This window comes from Nomascus leucogenys, chromosome 21 (assembly GCF_006542625.1).
Source record: "Nomascus leucogenys isolate Asia chromosome 21, Asia_NLE_v1, whole genome shotgun sequence".
NCBI classification, from domain to species: Eukaryota; Metazoa; Chordata; class Mammalia; order Primates; family Hylobatidae; genus Nomascus; species Nomascus leucogenys.
The window spans coordinates 44,092,825-44,105,284 of record NC_044401.1 but is presented as its reverse complement, the minus strand read 5'-3'; the positions used below and the strand labels follow the sequence as shown (position 1 = coordinate 44,105,284).

Here is a 12,460-nt window from a genome sequence, read left to right as displayed (position 1 = left end):
TGTTTTTTTTCTTTTGTTTTCCTCTTCCTTCAGGTACAGAGTGAAGACAGTGTCCTCCTGTTTGTTATTGCCTGGACGATCACGGAAATCATCCGTTACTCCTTTTATACATTCAGTCTATTAAACCATCTGCCTTACCTCATCAAATGGGCCAGGTAAAAAAGCACATTTCAAAAGGCTCACTTTTGAAATGATCTGTCATTGCATTTGCCCTTTATTGCCTAAATATTGCCTCCAAGTTTCTAAAAATAAAATTGAGACAGGGGTTGAGTAGAAATCTTATCCGTAGATTTCATCAGAATAGGAGTCTGTACTTAACTTTGACTAACGGAAATACTGTTTTAAGGTTTTTATATTTTACTTAAATTATTTTAACTGGGATCAGTTCTTTTCAATTAAATTATGCAGTATTTTCTTTTTTAAAAAAATTTCATCACCAAGTAGCAATCAATAGAGATTTGCTGTAACATCCCTTTTCTGTCCATATCATCACATTTTACTGATGAGCTTCTGCCATTGTGATGGGTTTTTTTGGACCAAGTCCTATTCTCCTAGTCTCAATTTTGCCAAGAAGTTGTGACTCTTAAATTAATTTTTAGGTAATGACAAACATTACATGGCAATTTTAGCTTATCACTTTTATTTTGCTTTGATTGTTTTTACAAGTAATGATGACTTTGGTAAAAGGCTAGTAGTTCATCTGCTTACCTTAATGAGTCCATGAGACAGTTGCAGGCAGTTTTCTGAGCTGGGAAGGACTTTGAGGGAGAGTGACAAAGCAGAAGGATCCAAGTTGTCCCTGGAGCTGAAATGCCTTATTTGGTGGAAGGAAAGCAGTGGTTCCTAGACTTTTTATGAGTTCAGTAATTAAATTAGGGACATAATCCGATTGTTTCCAACATTTCGAGTATGGGAACTCCTTCGTTATTTTATTATTTTTCTCATTTGCAATGAACATTTTTATTAGGAAAGGGGAAGAATGGGAAACATAGCAGTTACTAACCAACCTGGACAGCCACTGTGAAAGCTTTTTACCCTGGTTGTTAGGGAAGTCTGTTGACCAAGCCCTGATTTTACAGAAAGATTCTTTCGTCCACTGTTCTCCATGGCCTCTGAAAGATTTTTTTCCACCATCCTACTTAGTGTGGCTAAAATTGGCAGTGGGAAATATGTCTTCCCTTCCACTTCAGAGATTTTCATCACAATTCCTGTGCCCAGAAGTTTGCAGTCCATTGCACTTGTGAGCCACAAACAGCCAAAGGCTGTTTAAAGTCTGAGCTGATGATTCCTTTAGCAATACATAACAGTGGCTTACAGTTCCATGGGGCAGTGACTGCTCTCTGAATTCTTTGTGGAATATGGAGAACTCCTTCTTAAAGAGAAAAAAATTATGCAGTTTCCCCTCCCATGTGACGATAATTGTAATTGTGGGGTGTTTTGATTGGAAAATTACATAGTAACCAAAAGCTATTATGAATTTTAAATTTTTTAAATTGCATATATTCGATTTTTCACAATAGCATGTACAAACGTTTGAAAAATAGTAGCAGTATACAGATGCTTGTGCTGTTTTTTTTGTTGTTCAGTCTTTGTGTGTGGTGTGGAATTCCTAGACCACATGTTCCAGTACCTCCGCCACTACCACCCCAACCCCATCCCAAGACCTACAGGGCAGGACCTTTCAGTATAAACCATGACTCAGTTCCCCTACTCTACCAGCATTTGGCATCACTTTAGTTATTTTAGAGCATAATTTTGAAGAGTTGTTTATTTTGTCAGACTAAATTTTGAGGCTGCCTGAACAGCCTTTATTTCGTCGTTAGAACATTTGGAAACATATACCTGCTGTAGGCTGGTTTCAGAAACTGGCTTGTAAAACCTGAATTTGAATAGCAGGTAAACAGGAAAATGTATAAACAATCATTTTCTAAAAGACCAGTATTGATTAGAAGGGTGGGAAGTGCAGCTTCCTCCTAAAGCTGACTTTGAGCCTCAGTAATGAATATTTTGTTTTGTTTTAGGTACACGCTTTTCATTGTGCTGTACCCAATGGGAGTGTCAGGGGAGCTGCTCACAATATATGCAGCTCTGCCCTTTGTCAGACAAGCTGGCCTATATTCCATCAGTTTACCCAACAAATACAATTTCTCTTTTGACTACTATGCATTCCTGATTCTAATAATGATCTCCTACATTCCAAGTAAGTAAACAGTTATGCATATATTTAATTATATTTTAAAATTTGGCTCTACAATAACTAGAGTTAACTATCTTTGACTGTTTTTGCACTATATCCAAGTAAATGTAAATCTCATTTATTGGGAATTCTTGGTTTTTATTGAATGCTATCAAAAGGAATTTTTTCCAGTAGTAATTGAATAAAGATGAACCCTTCTCAATACAGTTGCCAAAATGCAGTCCTTCTCAGCATGTGGGTTTGAAACTGAATACCAGGCTAGGTTAAGTATATATTGGGGAAAGTACTGAATGGAAAACAAAAAAGCCATTAAAGGCCTTACCTTGATTGTAGTTTTCTGTGTCTTAAGAACTGCTTGTTATGATATTTGAAAAACATGATAAAAAGATTTTTGCATTGGTTACTATATCGAAATAGACATTTAACTTCATTTTGAAGGGATTGGTAGTTAACTAGAAACATAAAATAATAATAGATTTATTTTTTTCTAAATTTTTCATTTTCTTGTTGAGCACTGATTGGGGCACAGTGTTCTCTTCAAGATGGTTTCCAATTATTTTCATAGTACTGCTGAAGATTTAAGTATATGGATAATCAAATGTGCCTATCAGTGTATTCAGTGACAGAGAAAAAGACATGTTTGATGTCTCTGTGAAGTGAGCCCTACTTTCTGAGGACGAGGAGTTTAGTCCTTTGCTGGAATTCTGATGTTCAATTATAAATCCTATGATTGATTTCTACATACCAAAAGATCTTCTTATAACCAAGGACATACAATGTTAGTGGTTCTTCTCATTTTGCTATTTCTATAACCATTGTAACTCTGAATCTTATTTTAATCTAGAAAAGATACTGTATTCTTTCCTAAACCCCAGGTTAAATTCAGACAGGGTTGGACTTCTCTTCATTCCACGGCATCATCGGAATGAATCACCCTAACAAAGCAACATGCTTGTGTCCCTCTGTGGAAAATTGCATTTCATGCATTGTGAGAAAAAAACTACATCCAGATTTCATGTGAGTGTTTATCTTGCAGAAATTCTTGGATACAGTTCTGCTTCATGATTCATTTTCCACTCTTTATTCATGATTGAGTCCTCCTCTCTAGTGCTGGAATCACAGCGACCAGCGGTCATCTCTTTTCAAATGTAAAAAGTAGTTGATTTTCAAACAGATGATAAATGTGAAATCATCTAAACTTTTAAGTAATAAAAATTAACTAATAGTTTTTCACCTTTCTAATTTTGTTTTTTTTTTTTTTTTTTTTTTAGAGTTTCATTTTCCAGTCTTTAGAGCAGCAGTTCACAGTTGCAGTTTTACCACACCCAGAGTAACTAACACATATTATCCCAGTGGGCACCACAGGCTTTATTTGAATTCACCATAGTCAAATGAAGGAGATATGTACCATACTGGGTGACTGGGAAAGGGGCAGGGAGGTTTTTATGAAATCAGATCCATAACAAGCTGCTTCCACACTGACAAAAATCTAGGGGTTCCTACCTGAGAGTTCCTGCAAGACTTCCAACCTCTCTAGGAAGCAGGGCTTCCTTCCAGGAACCACTCCCCAGGGCAGCCACTATCTGTCTGCATGTTTGTCTCTTTGTGCTCTGGTAGCCAACCAGTGCTGAGCTTTGCCTCTTCCTTCTGAGCTCTTGGTGTAGTGTGCCTGGGTACCACACGCGGCCTCCATGACAATAGCGTTCCTGAGGGAAACCCACTCCTGTGAGCTTTTCATCTTGGTCTTGAAAGAGATAGAGGGAAGAGAAGACACTGACTCCAGAGCCAGCTGTCTTTTAGAGCAGCAGCCCCCACAGCCTTTTTGGCATCAGGGACCGGTTTCATGGAAGACAGTTTTTCCCTGGGCGGTGGGGGGGATGGTTTCAGGATGAAACTGTTCTACCTTAGATCATCAGGCATTAGATTCTCATAAGAAACATATAACCTAGATCCCTTGAATGTGCAGTTTACAACAGGGTTCACACTTCTATGAGAATCTAAAGCCACTGCTGGTCTGACAGGAGGCAGAGTTCAGGCAGTAATGCTCATTTGCCTACCACTCACCTCCTGCTGTGCAGCTCTGTTCCAACAGGTCGGGGTTGGGGACCCCTCTTTTAGCAAGTAGGGAAGGACTCTCCTCCCAACAGAAGTCTGCTTTCTTTACCTTAAGTAATTCCCCCTTGCAGTCTCAGCCTCCTTTTGGTAAGAGAACTTGGCTCAGTTAAAATCTAACATAATTTCTTTTTCTAAGGCAGCTCACCTCTTGTAGACCAGAGAAAAGGGTGGATCTCAAATAATGATTAAAAGATTCCCTGCAAACCATTGACTCCTTACCCAGGTTCAAGATGGCACACAGACCACCTCTCCTGATGCGAGTCACCCTGGTGCCTGCTGGCCTCACTGTGCTCTGGCCTGAGCCAGCAGCTCTGAATGTTCTCAGGGGTTCAGGTTGTTACTGTTGAGGCCAGAGTGTACAGTTCATTCTGGCCAGCTGCACATTTCCAACTTTCCAAAGCTTTGTATTTATCAGAAAAAAATGCAGAATTAGGAGAGGTTGCTGTTGACATGCAGTCTCCTTTACCAAATTTGGTTTTCTTTCTAAACAAGGTAGCGTTCTTTTAATCTTTAGTGGCAAGTTGATGATACACATGTATTATGTAAAGTAACACCTCCTTCTCATGGGCCTTATCCGTTGTTGCGTTGTTGCACACATAGCCTAAATTGTGGCTCATGAGGCGTGGCCCCAGGAGTTTCCTCATATTGGGGTGCCTTGGCCAGGTGCTCCTCTCCTGTTCTGCTGTAGTTGCAATATATACAGGATTAGTACAACACAGTCCCTGCAGGACTCAGTAGATGTCTAAGGCCTGTTTACATTCCACCCCCAAATTGGTGAAAATTGGTTATGGGGGAGGGAGCCAAAAAAGGGCAAGGTACATTGATGAGGGGTGAGGACCTGGAGAAGCTGGCACTTTCCAGGTTGTCAGTGACCAACCACACCTCTGATTTTTAGAGAAACCAAGGAAACTTGGCCCAGGCAGAGAGCATATCTGGTGCTCTCGTCCTCCACAGTTCTCTCCCCAGAGGGGAAGAGAGCCCCAAGAGGGCTGGCCATCTTCTTAAAGAAAGGAGGGCCCAGCAGCACCCACACCCCCCTCATCCCTAACACACAGGGACCGACACACACACGTGCCCAGCAGTGTCCCCATTCTGTGTTCCCTGAATTGGGAGAGCAGAAGGTGGAATTCTCAATAGCCCGTTGTCGGGTTGAGGGGTGTTTTCGGTGCTGTTCCTCAGTGTAGCTCATGTTGTTAAAAGTAGCAGCCGTGCATCTGAAAAGCTTTCAGTCTCATGGTCGGGTTCGGTCTGAACATGTAGGTGATTCAGATGTAGACAGAATCACAGTTCTGGTCAGCCAGAAGCCACTGCCTGAACTGTGGAGAATAGGCCAGACACCCTAGGCCCTTGGCCTCCCATCCACATTCCTTTCTCTGGGTACTGAGGAATCTCTGGGAGATGTAAAGGAGTGAAAGCGCCATCATCTGACCCTTCTGGTAGGTGGCAGGCCCTGCCCATGGAAATGAAGGTCTGCGTGGCCATCTTCTTCCTTGAACTGCCACCAAGGGCTTAATGCATGACTTCCAGACATTCTCCTTCCCCAGGCCCTCTGAACCAGCTGTGAGGCTGCAGCCACCCGCTATGGGGTTGTGTGAACACAAATGCAACCAGTGGGAAGGTCTTGCGTGTGCCCAGCTCACGGTTTCCCTTCATTATAGCAAATCTATAGAAATGGGACTGGCCCCACATTTTTAAATGATTACCATTAACATTCCTTATGGTTTAATTATATCTTTACTTCCAGTTTTTAGATTATAGAGCTTGTCAGATTTTCTGGCTTTCGTGCCAAAATAGTTCTCTGCCTATTAAATTATATGCTTAAGTGGGGTCTTTTCTCTGAACAACGTCCTGCCTGGCGGTAGCAATGGCGTGGATGGCAACCCTGTTCCACATGCTGCCTCCTCTGCAGGTTGGCAGATCTTTGTCACACAAGCACTGGTGTCCTGGCGTACTTTGGGAGGATCATTTGAAATTTGGCCAGCTTGGAACCCATTTAAAAAGGAAGAAACTTGTCAGGAGAGAGTTGGGAGTAGTAGAAATTATCTTCCAAAAAATATTCGTGACAGTAAAAAAAGAGAGACTGGGCTGGGCTTGGTAGCTCATGCCTATAGTCCTAGCACTTTGGGAGGCTGAGACGGGCACACCCCTTGACCCCAGGGGTTCCAGACAAGCCTGGGCAACATAGGAGATCTCATCTCTACAAAAAATACAAAATTAGTTGAGTGTGAAGTGGTGTGCACCTGTAGTCCCAGCTACTCAAGAGGCTGAGTGGGGAGGATTGAGTGAGCCCAGGAGGTCCAGGCCATAAGCCACGATCACACCACTGCATACCAGCCTGGGTGACAAAGTAAGACCCTGTCTAAAAAAATAATAACAATAAAATAGAGACTGGAGCTGTTGGAGAAACGAGGAGAGGAAGGGTATTGTACAGCAAAGAGCATTTCACCTGGAGTTGTTTACACACAGTAACCTTGTGAAGGCCAAGTGGCTCAAAGTGGTATTTCCTAGCAGGGACACTATAGGCATTTTGGGTGGGATACTTCTTAGTAGTGGGTACTGTCATGCATTGTGGCGTGTTTTAGCATCCCTGGTCTCATATGCCAAATGCCAGTAACCTTTCCCTTTCTCTCTTATTTCCAAATAGTCAAACTATCGAAATAGTTCCAAATAGTTCCGAGGGAGGCAGTACCATCCCATTCATTTGAGAACCAGTGCTTTCTGAAGTATTCTATGAAATGACCAAGAACAGAAGAATCCCCAGTGCCTAAGACACTGGCTTGCTTTTCATAAGGACTTTTTTTACTTTTTTACATCCAAACCTGACTTAGTTCAAAGCAAATGTTGTGGCATTCCTCCTCCTCCTCCTCCTCAAGTCTTTACCCAAAACCACTTCCCAAGAGAGGTTGCTCTTCCCAAAGAATCACCTGCCCTGGGACCAGATGGGGCTAGGCTGAGGTCAGGAGCCAAGAGCCTGGTCCCAACTCTGTCCGTGACTTACTGTGAGACCCTAGGCAAGTTGCTTACCCTCTCTGGGGCTCAAATTCTTCCTCTTTGAAATAGGAATAATAACTTCATCACTAGAATTCTTCACCTGGTTGTTGTGAAGTTAATCAGAATAAATGTGGAGATAATACATGAATGAGTGTAAAGAATATTATTTGGCTGCTCTGTGGCATCGATACAGGTCATGATAGTGACAATAGTGTCTGTCATTGTATTCCACACCACTTCTTCCCTCAGCTAAAGCAGGAAAAGAAAGGAGGTAAGTCTCTCTGTGTTTTTTCTTCCTTTCCCCAAGCCTACTTTGTTACCTTGCTTGGTTGCTGGATGAGAAATTAGTCAGAGGGTCAGAGAGGACCTCAACTTCATATGCTTTAAATAGAGCATATGCAATTTTAAACCATCCTCTTAACCAATTTTTCTTTTCTTTTCAGTTTTTCCCCAGTTATACTTCCACATGATACACCAGAGAAGAAAGATCCTTTCTCATACTGAAGAACACAAGAAATTTGAATAATTCCTGCTTTCTGCACCTCCCACCAAAACAAACTTTTCAATGATCAAAAAATGCTGCAGATTTTTTGAGTTCCCAATACGTTTCATAGAAAATAAGTAAGAACTATTTTTAAAATATTCAAACAAAACTAAAACAAAAATCCAGTGTCACATGGGCCTGAGATTTTATTTTAGAAAAAGGTTATTACGTAAAACACCCTGGCCAGTTCATTTCAGCATGCTCTTTCAACCAGAAGTTCCTAATATTTATGATGGCACTAGAAAGGGATTTGGCATTTTATGTCCTTCTGTGTCCTTCATGTATCTGATCAATGAAGACCTGTAACACTAAGTACTTGAGAGTTACAGTCTGAATAATGAAGTCGTACCAGCTGAATGGCCCAGCTTGCAGTATAGTTATGTTTCAGTCTGCAGTGTGTTTAGCATTCCCTTGTCAACGTGCTTGACTGCATGCTGGCAACTTTGTATTTTTGAAGCGGCAAACTCTGTTCTCTGGAATGCTCTGAAGTTATGGCTGGGACCTATCCCCTCATATCTAATGAATGAATTATAAAATGTATATGCCTATGAAGCTTCGGGGTAGTGCCCATAATCAGAAAACAACTTAGAACCCTTTTGTTTGTTTCCAATTGAGTCATTACTGCCTGCCACTAAGAAATGTGCTTGAATCTAATAAGTATGTGTATACCGTAAAGAATATATCTTATCTGGAGCTCAGCCTCAATCATGTCTTAACAAAATGACAGGTCTCAGAAAGGGGGAGCTCAGTAGCTCATAAGTGACAAGTCCTTTTCACAGCACCGTTCTCAGAACACCTCTGAGTAACGTGTTTGCCAGTAACTATTCTCACTGATGAACTGATGGCCCTGAAGAAGCCGATCCAGTCACATAGGAAATGAGGCTCTGTTATTGAAAGCACATGGAAGGTGTTGCTTTAGAAAGGTAGTCAGGAAAAACATTCAGGAATAGATTTATACACCATTATTGTTTTATTTTTAAATTTTCATTCACTCCTCTGTTTGGATACTTTCGCTAATTAAGGTCCTATGTTAATTTCCACCAAGCTTTAAGTCCATAGTCAGTAAAACATTCCACTTGGGCCGTCATGACCTAAAAGCAGTATCATCTCCGCATGTTGGAGCAGCCAAGAAATAGTTTGGTACTACCGACATTGTCTAATCCATGTCACATCCTCATACAATTTAATTGCTCAACCATGCATTTAAAACTCCTCAAGAAAGAGTTGGTACTGCAACTGTAGGTAAACTGAAAAAAAAAAAAAAATGAAGAGTTGGATGAAAATGTGAAAGCCCAAGTTTAGATGTGCATTAAGTATTAAATAGCACAGTATCTTCTTTATGGAGCTTTTTTTCCTCCCCCATCCCCTGCAGCTTCCTTTTTTTTGGGGGGGGTGGGGGGTTGCTGTTGAACTTTAAGACTTTAAAAGTTTAGCTTATTGAGTAGTTGTCATTTAAAATATAATTGCGAATATCAGAAAACTCATACTGGAAAACTAAATTTTTTTTCTCTCTTTTGAGACGGAGTCTCACTCTGTCACCCAGGCTGGAGTGCAGTGGCGTGATCTCCACTCACTGCAAGCTCCACCCCCTGGATTCACGCCATCCTCCTGCCTCAGCCTCCCGAGTAGCTGGGACTACAGGTGCCTGCCACCACACTCGGCTAATTTTTTTTGTATTTTTAGTAGAGACGGGGTTTCACCGTGTTAGCCAGGATGGTCTCGATCTCCTGCCCTCGTGATCCACCCGCCTCGGCCTCCCAAAGTGCTGGGATTGCAGGCATAAGCCACTGTGCCCAGCTCCTGGAAAACTAAATTTTTAAGTGCTTATTTTTATAGAAGTTTGAAAATTTAATGCAGGCAGGTGTGTAATAAATTATTTTTGAATTGAACATTAAAATTCTGCTTCTTAAAGTCAGCACTCAACTTGGACATGTTGAAATTAGAATCTATTCTTGTATTTGATAGACAAAATATGTGGGAAAGATTTTTTTCATGCCTTTTCTCTCGTTTTATTCTTCCATAATGTATTTCCACTATAAAATAAAATCAACTTGGGTTATATTTTTCATATTACTTTATTCTGCTAGATTTTTTCAGTTGTTTTTAGAAAAATTCTAGAAATCAGGATGAAAAATGCAGCTTTTCCAGGGTTGCTGGACTGGGGGTTTTATTTGGGCCTCCTTATTATAATTTGTCACTACGTATAAAAAACATTCTGTTGCAAACAGTGGTGTTGCATTGAATTGAACTTTGGCAATGAGAACACAGCACACAGCTCCCTTTTCAAAAAGGGTCTCAACCCCAGTGTGTATTTTTGTACATCAACATTTAGAATACTTATGGCAGATAAGTAAGGCATGTCGCTGTGTCCTTCAATAACCTTTCTCAGTAACTGGTTTCTTTATCCCTAACATGAATTCATTTCTCCTTTGAAGTCATTTATTCTTCTATAAATTGAGAACTACCACACCACCAAGTGTCACACCTTCTTATAAAGTGTGAACAAGGAATGTCGTGTTTTTGTGGGTATTTTGTCAGACTTAGAGGTTTCATTTCAGGGCATAGTCAAGGCATCATCTTCCCAACTACCCACTTGATTATGTGTTTCAGACCCCCCCATGGGGGCGTTCTTCTGACAGAGAGAATTCTTTGAGGTCCGCAGTAGTGCTTTTGTCTGCACAGACTGCTAATCTGCATCTTGCTGCGTTCTGTTTGCTGAGGTTGGGCTCATTCATTTAACACGTACCAACCATTATCCAGAGGTACCATGGAGAGTTAGTCATGGAATAAAGCACTGTCCTTGCAGATGAAAAAAGTCTCCAGAGCAGACTTCTGACAGGAAAGGTCTAGATGCTGGAGAGTTGAAGAGGTGTAAGAAGAGATCGTGCCCTCATTTTTCACTTATTTTTTTGGTTATTCATTTATAATAAAAGGTTGGCATTGATGTGGTACAACCTGCAAATCACTTGCAGTTCTGAGTTTCAGATAAAACATTATAAAACATTAAATTCAATACATACTGCTCCTTTGAAATTTGGGTAAAAAATTATACAACCGTATATATAGTCATTTTTGTATTTTTTCTATGTTGTGAAAACCAAAATTGTAATTTTATAAGTCTTTGATTCACTAAAATTATATAATTTAAATGTATTTTTTGTATATTTAGAAATAAGGAGTCCAGAGACTATGCTTAACTTTCTATGCATGCATTTGAAAGCTGTTTTTACCTGATAATGTTAATGTAGTAATAAGTTGTATTCATAAAATACTGATCTGTGTTGCATTTCAAAATAAACTGGTGTGTGCTCTGCCTGGATTTGAAATACCTACCAGTGAGTGCAGTGATTTTTCATAGTCAGTAGGCCTGAATGTGGTGTTGCAGGAATATGGGAGAAATTCAGTTCAATTATGGACTCCAGCTCTTTGACAATTTTAAAATCTAATTCTGCTATTCATAATGGTTCTGCACTTACAGGAAAGACAGATTATATTAAGAGGTTTCCAAAAAGTCCTTCCCTGCCAGTCAGTCTTCAGGCTAAGCCAGTCTGCAAGCTGGCTGCAGAGGGACAAGGGGTTCCTCACGCAAGTGACCGGGGAATCTAAGATATTAATCAGCACGGGGTTGAGGACCCTTGTCTTATAACAAGCTGGGGTTTTGTTAGTGTAACTTTTCTTTTTTTGTTTTGAGACAGAGTTTCGCTGTTGTTGCCCAGGCTGGAGTGCAATGGCACGATCTCGGCTCACTGCAACCTCCACCTCCCTGATTCAAGCGATGTTTCTGCCTCAGCCTCCTGAGTAGCTGGGGATTACAGGCGCCCACCACCACACCTGGCAATTTTTTGTATTTTTAGTAGAGACGAGGTTTGACCATGTTGGCCAGGCTGGTCTCGAACTCCTAACCTCAGGTGATCTACCCGCCTTGGCCTCCCACCATGCCTGGGATTACAGGCGTGAGCCACCACGCCCAGCCCATTAGTGTAACTTTTCTAACAGAAGTTCAGCGGGAGATCCTGTTGCCCAGCACTGTTCATCTTATATTAAAGCAAGATGTGGTGAAGTTCAAGTACCTCATTCTGAAAATGCCTCCAAACACAGGAATCCCAGGAATGGCCCCCCCTTACTCAGGCTTGCAGTAAGAAGCGGTGGGAAGGACACTGCCTTGGGGTGTCCTCCGCTGGGTCACAGCTGATCTAGCTCTAGGCCTCTGGTGCTGGGTATGTCGCAGTTACTTTTCCCACTGACGTCTTGATCATGGTTCCTGCAGCAGTGATGTGCTCCCCACCTGAGTCTGCCGGCTCCTTCTCAGATCATCACCATGGCCTAAGAGTGTGGTCTTTGTTCCAAAGGAGAACACCTCCCTTCTAAATGCCATCTGATCATGGCCTAGATGTTCCCAGCTCAGAGGTTAGACCACCTCTCTCCTCATGTAGAGCCTATTCAGCTTCAGAGGTTGGCTTTTTCATTTATGAAAAAAGTATTGCAACTGAAACTGAGGAACAGATGGTAAAGTTAATAGTAGAGGCTACTCAGAAAACACAACCTTTACAATGTTAGCATGGTAATGGAGACCAGTGCTTTCCAATTTGTCATTGTCATATTTTGTGGCAATT

The 12,460-nt window shown here is 41.2% G+C and overlaps 1 protein-coding gene across 1 annotated transcript in view; it reads left to right on the top strand.

Moving 5' to 3' along the window:
- The window catches only part of HACD2 (3-hydroxyacyl-CoA dehydratase 2), a 104,705-nt gene extending 93,528 nt beyond the window's left edge, over positions 1 to 11,177 (top strand). Inside the window, exons 5-7 of the mRNA XM_030801790.1 lie at positions 34 to 155; positions 2,022 to 2,200; positions 7,747 to 11,177. Of these exons, the coding sequence (XP_030657650.1) occupies positions 34 to 155; positions 2,022 to 2,200; positions 7,747 to 7,829 (384 nt within the window). The 3' untranslated portion in view covers positions 7,830 to 11,177. The remainder of the gene's footprint in view (positions 1 to 33; positions 156 to 2,021; positions 2,201 to 7,746) is intronic.
- Positions 11,178 to 12,460: the final 1,283 nt, after the last annotated feature.